The sequence below is a fragment of the Portunus trituberculatus genome, chromosome 13, assembly GCF_017591435.1.
Source record: "Portunus trituberculatus isolate SZX2019 chromosome 13, ASM1759143v1, whole genome shotgun sequence".
NCBI lineage: Eukaryota > Metazoa > Arthropoda > Malacostraca > Decapoda > Portunidae > Portunus > Portunus trituberculatus.
Window position 1 is genome coordinate 34,844 of NC_059267.1, and position 8,774 is coordinate 43,617.

Here is an 8,774-nt window from a genome sequence, read left to right on the forward strand (position 1 = left end):
GTTCGATGGTGTATACATTGTTACAACAATAAACTTATCAATCAATCAATTAAACATCAATCGGATTTAAAAGGCAAGTGATGAGACGGTGGCGAGCGTGGCTCTCATGACAAGTTTGCTCTGCGTCACTGGGAGGGATAAACGGTCATTAGAGTCAACGGGGCCCTATACTGATTAGCCTATGTGTAAGTCAAGCCAATTACTTCGTCTAGGAACATTTGTAGCATGTACAACAATGATTTAGCGACCTTTTTGCGGCTTTTCAAGGTGGATCTGGTGATTTAGAATATTTCTATTTGGCAACTGCCCACCACCATCATCACCACCACAATCAGCTACCAGACGTCCATTTCCTCACCAGACACGAGACCTGTGAACACGGTGACCGCCCCACTTGCCTCACCTAGTCCACCAGCTCCACCTGCTCAGTGAGAGGGTGAGTCTATTAATAGAGTGGAGGTAACAAACATGATGAGACAGTGATGGGACGGTAATGGGGCGGATAATTTAATAGAAAGCTGTATAATAATGCACTGAAGGGGTGACGTGACGTGTGGGAGTGAGTGGATGTGAAAGGTAGTTATTAATGGTGCCACAGAGTCATTAGTGATGGGACGGTGATGCGACAGGCTGTACTAGGAAGGTGTCACATGTCGCCTGCCAGACGTCAGTTTTCTCCGGAACACGTGGATCTGTGTGTCTTGAGTCACTTCATTATATAGTGAGGGCGGCTGCGGAGGCGTATGGGCTGACTGGGAAGCTTGGGCGTGAGCATGCATGGGCGGGACAAATATGGGTGGCAGTGGGTGTGGAGCTGTTGACGCCGCCCATAGCTTTGTGTGTGTGTGTGTGTGTGTGTGTGTGTGTGTGTGTGTGTGTGTGTGTGTCTGTCTCCTCTCTCTCTCTCTCTCTCTCTCTCTCTCTCTCTCTCTCTCTCTCTCTCTCTCTCTCTCTCTCTCTCTCGTGTCGTCTGGTCTGGTCTCCTTGCTGTGTCTCGTCTTGTTGACCAGCGTCTGAGGTGATATGATGCTAAAATATAGTGGCATGGAAATACTAGTAGTATTGTGTAAACTGACACACTGCCGTTCATGATGGCGAAGGTGGGCAGGTGTGGGTGTTGGCGGTGCTGGTGGAGATATCTACATGCTTGTGTGTAGATAGATAGATACATAAGCTGGTAATTTGTTAGGTTCATTCATACGTAAATTGACAACAGTTCGATGGTGTATACACTGCTATAACAATAAACTTATCAATCAATCAAGTAAACATCAATGAGATTTAAAAGGCGAGTGATGAGAGTGTGGGGAACAGCGGGGGAAGGGGAGGTGGAGAGGAGACGAGCGAGGCTCCCGAGACAAGTTTGCTGTGCGTCACTGACAGGGATAAACTCTCCGTGTCAAGGCCCCATCACACCAGAGGCGGTCCTTACTACGCGCAGCAGGTTCTCAACACGTTCATAAAATTTTTGAGGACGTAGTGGAGACGTGATGGAATTGCGAAATCCTCCACTGCTACGTATCTACCAAGCCTTTACTGCGTACGTCCCTTGATATCGCTACGATATCACTGTGTCCAATCGGGTTTAACTACGGTCATAACACGCATGTGATCAGGCTCCCGCCACGCTCACTAAGTTCCCGCCATGCTCACTGGGTTCTTACCACGTGCCCAACCAGCGCGCAATACGCTCACGTGACGCAAGCAGGAAGTGCTGCTTCCTGTCACTTCAGTTCTCGCCTCTCTTCTCTCATCAGTGGTTCTCCAGCTCTTACATCATTATATTCATTATCCTCATAACGTCATGCTGCCCAAATTAACTTCAAACTTTCCATCAGTCTGTGGTAATGACCAAACTGGAGCGACTTTTCAAGGTGGAGCTGGTGACGTAGAATATTTTCATTTGGCAACTGACCACCACCACCACCACTGTCCAGACGTCCATTTCATCACCAGACACGAGACCTGGAGTGGGGGAGAGAGAGAAAATGTTGTGCTCTGATAAGATATTCTTATTTTTCCTCTTTCTTTTATTCTTTCCTGTCCTCTTTCTCACTCACTTATTCACTCACTCACTCACTCACTCACTCTGAATCCTGTCCTCCACTACCACCACTACCACCATCAGTTCATTCCTCCACCACGGACACAAACACGTCTTGAAGGAAGGTTAGTCCGCCGCCCAGAGTCACCTCGGCTGTCTGGCTGGCCACCCTGCGTGCCGCGGGACCAGACGAGCGGTGGAGGGGCGGCGGTCGGGGTTGCGGGTGTAACACTGTGTATGAATATTGTTTGTGTTTTAATTAAGGCGTGTACACACTTGTTGCATTTCCACGTATCGGATCACCGTTGCGTAGCAGTGTTGACAGGATAGTGCTTCACCGTTGCGTGTCAAAATATGATACAAAGTTACGCAACGGGTTCGATCCGCCATTTTTCGGTATTTTGGCGTCATCTCAAAGGAATGATACACAACTCACCAACCTTCGTGTGTGTGTGTGTGTGTGTGTGTGTGTGTGTGTGTGTGGACAAGGAGCGTGGGATCGTCCAGTTGCATGTTCAGTGTTGTCGTGGACGGGCATGATTATTTTTTGCAATTTTGACCCCAATTGCAGACAAACACAAAATCAGTTGTGTGTATCCTTGTCACGTTTTGATACAGTTCCGTCACATGCTGGAATTTCAAGTCAGTCAACACAGTATTGTTTCATTACACATACATAGAGTGTAGACACCCACCAACTCCGTCATTCATTTTTCCTTTTATTGATTTGATGTTCATGAATAAAACTAAACGTGGCCACAGACAACTGCACATTTGCACTCATTGTGTGGGTATGATTTGTGTGTGTGCTGGGTGTTTCTAGTTGAGTTATGGGTTTATTTATTAATATTTTGAAGTGTTGCGTAGTGTTTTGAGTGTGTTTTGGGTTAATGTCCTCACTTACTTTTGTTAGTCTTGTATAATTTCATGGTATGATGGACGCAGCTGAGGTGGGCCTCCGCTGTGGCCAGGCAGTTCCGCCTTGCCGTCAACCCTCCATGTGATGAGTGAGTTGCCGGTTGAGCTGGAGTGTCCTGGTATTGGGGGCTCCTCTGGTATTGTAGACAACCATCTGTCTAACCTTTTCGTGAAGAGGTCCGGTGTGACCCCTGGCAGGTTCCTGATGGTGTACAGCACAGCGTTGAAGAGGTGGGCACCATTGTGCGAGAAGCAGTTGTGCATGCAAGTCTTTATTTTATGAGCTGTTGCTTCTTCCCTCTTCACATAGCACAACTGCCCTCTTCTTGGATGTGATCAAGTTGTATGCCCATATTTGGTACAAGGCCCTCCAGGATCTTGGGATTTTGAGCATTTTAAATTGGTTTGGGTGTGTTTTGTGGTGTAGGGGTGTTATTGGTGTATATTCTGATTCTGATTTGTAAAGCGCGGGGCAGGCATGTTTTTTGGGGGTGATTGAAATATTAGTGTTGTCTGTTACTGAAACAGGAGTCTTTTAGAAATACAACTTAGGTGACCACTGTTTTTCAAAGTCCACAGTTATGAGGAAGTTTGTTCTTAAGAGTGTTTCTGCTTTTGATTTTAAAGATATCATGTTAATCTGTCAATAGATCATCAAGAATCCCTTAAAAACACACACGCCCATCACAACCTAACCACTACCTCGTGGGTCGCTTTGGACGTATTGGTGAGCTGGTGGGCGTTCTAGCCAATCTAGTGGGTGGGCATATGTGAGGTAATGGGTGGGCTATGATGGGCGTGGGTATCTGTGGGTATGATGGGCGTGTTTCAGGTGGTAAAAGAAGATTCCCAGCACTGGCGGAAATAATTGATGACCTTCCTTGGCTGAAAATGATTGAAAATAGTAAGATAGATCAAGAATAAATTAAATAGAATGAATTAGAGATAGCCTAGTGTAGGTAATATTTATGTAATGTATAATTGATTTGTTGTTTTATAACGTTTATTGCGCTGATGACACCACTCCTTCACTACATTATTGTTTGTGAATGAGTATTTTGACCCAAATTAATAATTAAAAATTAATATAATTTTGAAGTTGTTTTGGCGCCAAGCCCGCGACAAAGCGCCGCTCAGCCTTCAAATATTATTGTTTTATTGTTTTCCAGGATATTGTCATTTGCTTGTGCATGTAATGATTGATTTTCATAACTATTAATTTATCATTTTGTTTTTGTTACTTGTTTTGCTGGTGTGGTTTGATTTTTTGATATATTGTCAAGCCTAAAAGAAAACGACAAGGTGACCCGCCCCGCGCCATAACATGTATGTCATGTGGCCACTATTTTTCAAAGTCCACAGAGGTGATAAGATAACATTAATAACTCCTCTTACTCTACCTCCTCCTCCTTCACGTCAAGAACTGTCAAGTCAACCTGCCTCCAACACAGTGAATGTCTCGCCTATAGCATCGCGACCGGTGTTAACATACCCTTAGCAACTTAAGTCAGCCCGACTTTCGTGCAGTAGAAAGCCCAAGGCTTTCTACTGCCATGTCTGAATCTGAAAGCCAAGCCCAACTGTTTCTAGTGTGATGTGTGTAATTCACTGTTTGATCTGCTGCAGTCTCTGACGAGACAGCCAGACGTTACCCTACGGAACGAGCTCAGAGCTCATTATTTCCGATCTTGGGATAGATCTGAGACCAGGCACACACCACACACCGGGACAACAAGGTCATAACTCCTCGATTTACATCCCGTACCTACTCACTGCTAGGTGAACAGGGGCTACACGTGAAAGGAGACACACCCAAATATCTCCACCCGGCCGGGGAATCGAACCCGGTCATCTGGTTTGTGAAGCCAGCGCTCTAACCACTGAGCTACCGGGCCGTGTGTGTGTGTGTGTGTGTGTGTGTGTGTGTGTTGTTTGTGTAATAATGACAGTAGTAAAAATAGTGATAATGGTAAAAACAGTTAACAGTTTATTGATAAAAGCATATATTTATAATGTACAAACTATAATACAACTCTCAAGGGGAAGTTTAGTTTTTTAGGAGCTTCTGACGCGGTCAGACGACTTGAAAACTGGAGCCTGAGTGGATTTTTTTTCTCAAATTTTGTGAGCCTCATGTGACTCGTGTGTCGTGGGAAAATGATAATATATACCTGGATTAATTTGAACGTAGCACACTTCGTGAAAATTCTCTCTCTCTCTCTCTCTCTCTCTCTCTCTCTCTCTCTCTCTCTCTCTCTCTCTCTCTCTCTCTCTCTCTCATAAACATACATTTATTATTGTTTAGATTTTTTGTTTACTCGTTTTTATTTTGTATTCTATTTATACATTTTTACAATATATCCGCCAAAAGAAGATGTAATATTATTTTTCTTTGCTACTCCGAGTGACATTAGCCAGCACAAGGACAGCACGCATCCAGTCCCATTGATGATAATGACTATCACCCTCATATACACTTTTCATGAGAACACTAAACCTGGCAGGAGATAGCAGCAAAATAACAACCATTAACTGACGTGGCTGTGGAAGTTGTCAGTGTCGTCATATAAGGATGGGAAGGATCGACTGCTTATAAACAATAATAATAAAAAAAAAAAAAACAGGGTGTGTGTGTGTGTGTGTGTGTGTGTGTGTGTGTGTGTGTGTGTGTGTGTGTGTGAGACAGAGGAGGTGAGGAAGGGGTGGGATTAGACCTCACGTACTACCTCACCTGCCAATCACAGAAAGTTGTGGGAGGGGCCTAATTTAGTGGGAACCGTCAGCTGAGGTGAGAACCAGTATAAAATACAAATTCCGGCCTCGCTATTGTTGTTTCCAAGGTGTTGTTGTTTCACATAGCATCTGAGCAGCCAACGAGAAGCTTTCTTGCATCACTCTGTGAAGCCCTTGTGTTCTACTTCCACGCTTCAAGCACGCTCACACTTATGAATACCTGCTGACCGTCGCTGGGACATGAATGGCCTTAAAGTAGAGCCTTCTATGCAACGTAAGGTGGCATGAAAATTGTATCATCAAACCGTAGGAAAGTTTGACTCGGAATATACGAATACTGTACATTTTGTTGATTTAAATGTGTGTGTGTGTGCACAGTATGTATGCATGTATATGTGTGTGTACAACACGCCTCGATCGCGACTACATTTGGTGGACAAGGTTTGCACTTCTTCGCTATTGTGCTGCTCTCTCATACGCATTGTGTGGTTGATTGCCCCCTTGGAAAACAAAAAAAAAAAGTTACCCGGAAAAAAGATGCAAGACATGTTCATGACTAAATTGTCGAAGTACCCACTCGTTCAGGCTGTTCATGTTTATTGTGATGGGTCAGTCAATGGCAGCAGGTCTGGATGTGGGCTGTTCATCCATGACTACATCTCTGCCAATCTCTACACTGACACTGAGGTTTCCAGGCGGCTGCCTGCACACATGTCTTCCACTAGAGCAGAACTGTATGCTGTACTGGAGGCGCTCCATATTGTGGCGTTTCTCCATAAGAATGTATATTTCTTTATTGACAGTCCATCTGCCCCATGGTGCCACGGTCCATTTCACCTGGATACTCTCTCATGTGGGTATCCCGCTAAATAAAAAAGCAGACCGCTTTGCTCAATGTGCCCTCCAAGATGACACAGTGGACCCTGGCACTGAGCACACTCTGGGTTATGTTAAGAGTAGCATCACGAACTATGTACGTAATAGCATTAGTGATCAGTTGGAGCTTTGTTGCCATAGGGGCAGTGGCACTATGCACGTGTCTCCCAGAGCTGTGCTTACACCTATGGGAGACGCACTGCATCACACGACAGGGTGATAATGAGGCTCAGATAAGGCTACAAATACTTTTGGGAAGGCAGTGCTTCTCCTGGTGTGTGCTGTGTGCTGCACTCTGCGTCACTATATCATGGAATGTCCTCTCATTGCTAAATTTAGGCCACAAGGTCAACATGACTTGTATAGCCTCATTGACCATCTCCTAAACTCAACCACTCTCAGGGATATACTCAGGGGATATCCTCCTTTTGCTCCCAGACTGTAGGATGTTTAGGCAGTAAGGTGTGCAATATCTGTATTTATTTATTAAAGTACTTGTATTCTTGTTATGTATACTGTCTAGTGTTATGTTTTTGATACTTTAATCTTAAGTCTTTGTCCAGGGGATGGGTGGCAAGATCCATCCTCCTCCTTTGTTTTATCTATTTATTAATTCAACAATAAATGTATCAATCAATCAATCAAAAAGATTTGGAGGTATCTCGGACGCATCTGCGAGAAAACGTGCAATATATGATCCATCACGTATTACGGGATCAATACCAATGTTCGTTAGCAGATTGCTCAAGGCAACTCCAAGTTGGCCAAACAGAATCTAGAGATGTTCCTCAAAGCAAAGATGCGATGGGATAATTGTATGTGTTGAGTGTTGTCATACCCAATAAGAGTTTGTGGGTTATAGGAATGTTTTGCTGCACCTCTCTGCATAAAACGTCTGCAGGGACTTAATTATAGCAGTATAACACGTGGAAAACTCAGAATAGCATACCTTAGAAGCATCAACTACTATATAATATCCGTCATTTTAGAAACTGACTCGTAGCAATAAAGGTTATGATAGCAGACCATCTGTACTTGCTGCCAGGACATACTATCCTTCAAATTAAACTGGCTGGTGACTACATGCGACTATGAGGGAGGTGGCACATGATGCTTCTTAAAGTAGCCAAAAGCAATTTTGCAACAGTGTTGCTGTGTTAATGCCAAACCCACTGTCAGGCACTACCAGATTCCCAGGGCAACTCGTCAATAGGAGGTGTGTATATATGTATGTTCAACAAGGCGCGTACAACACGTGCACAGGCCCACGCTTCCCACTCCTGTCTCCTACAGCACAGTCAGGAGCCATGGCACGCTGGATGATGGTGGCGGTGTTGGCGACTGCTGTGACGAGCGAGAGATGTGACCCCTGTTGCGGGTGACCAACGCCCCCCACAACAGCTTGGTCATGGACGCCCACACCCTGCACTTCACTCATCCTAAAGGTGCCTCATTCACTTGTGTAATGTGTTGTAGTCCAGTTAACACTCAACAGTACCTATCAATAGCGCCTGTAGGCGTTTGATTCCAAAGTGTTGCCTTGGTTAGGGTGATAAAGAGCACGTGCCGAGCGTCCACATGCACATCTCGGAGATGTCGAGACCGACTTGTGGGTCCTGGGAGATGGTTGGCTCACGTATACTTCCCTAACAGGCGAGGCTCACGTGAGATGGGGCCTCACCCTGCCGGAGGGTGCGGAGGGATCGCCGTGTGGGGAAGGAGACTCCTGCCTAGATTTCGGCGTAGCCAAGGTGGTGGTGACAACGGAGGACCATTGCCAGAAGGTGGCCTGGACCTCAGCCAGGAACGGGGGTCTGGGTGAATTGCGGGACTGTGTGCTGCTTGAGGGACACTGGTGGGTGAGGCAGGCTTGGAGTGTGTTGTGGCAGGGAGTTTTATGCCATTATTGATTTAGTTTATATCAAGAAAAACTCAGGCTTTTGTAGTGAAGTACACGCACCAAACACTACATGGTCTGCCTACAGCAGTCCGTCTCATGCTGGGTGTTGATGGAGCGTTACTATTGTGATACCTTTCAAAACTAAATGCATGATCATACATATAACTTTACCGCAGTGCCGTAAACAAACATTGGTGAACTTAATATTGTAGGTACGGTGGCGGCCAGCAGGCGACACAACCTTGGCCTCTGGAGAAACACCCACGCAAGGAAACTGCCTTCGTGACTTCCGACATGCTGCAA

General features: G+C 45.3%; 1 protein-coding gene across 9 annotated transcripts in view; it reads left to right on the forward strand.

The window, feature by feature from the left end:
* The first annotated feature begins 208 nt into the window (after nucleotides 1-208).
* LOC123503174 (myogenesis-regulating glycosidase-like) overlaps nucleotides 209-8,774 on the forward strand; it is a 19,163-nt gene continuing 10,597 nt past the window's right edge. Inside the window, exons 1-5 of one of the 9 annotated variants that reach the window (XM_045252700.1) lie at nucleotides 209-436; nucleotides 2,958-3,193; nucleotides 7,865-8,016; nucleotides 8,225-8,426; nucleotides 8,684-8,774. The exon at nucleotides 8,684-8,774 is cut by the window's right edge and continues 69 nt beyond it. In XM_045252700.1, coding sequence (XP_045108635.1) covers nucleotides 7,980-8,016; nucleotides 8,225-8,426; nucleotides 8,684-8,774 — 330 coding nt within the window. In that variant the 5' untranslated portion in view covers nucleotides 209-436; nucleotides 2,958-3,193; nucleotides 7,865-7,979. Of the gene's footprint in view, nucleotides 437-2,957; nucleotides 3,194-5,779; nucleotides 5,970-7,864; nucleotides 8,017-8,224; nucleotides 8,427-8,683 lie in introns of those variants that run through there. The other 8 variants (XM_045252698.1, XM_045252703.1, XM_045252699.1 and 5 more) reach the window with 8 other exon arrangements.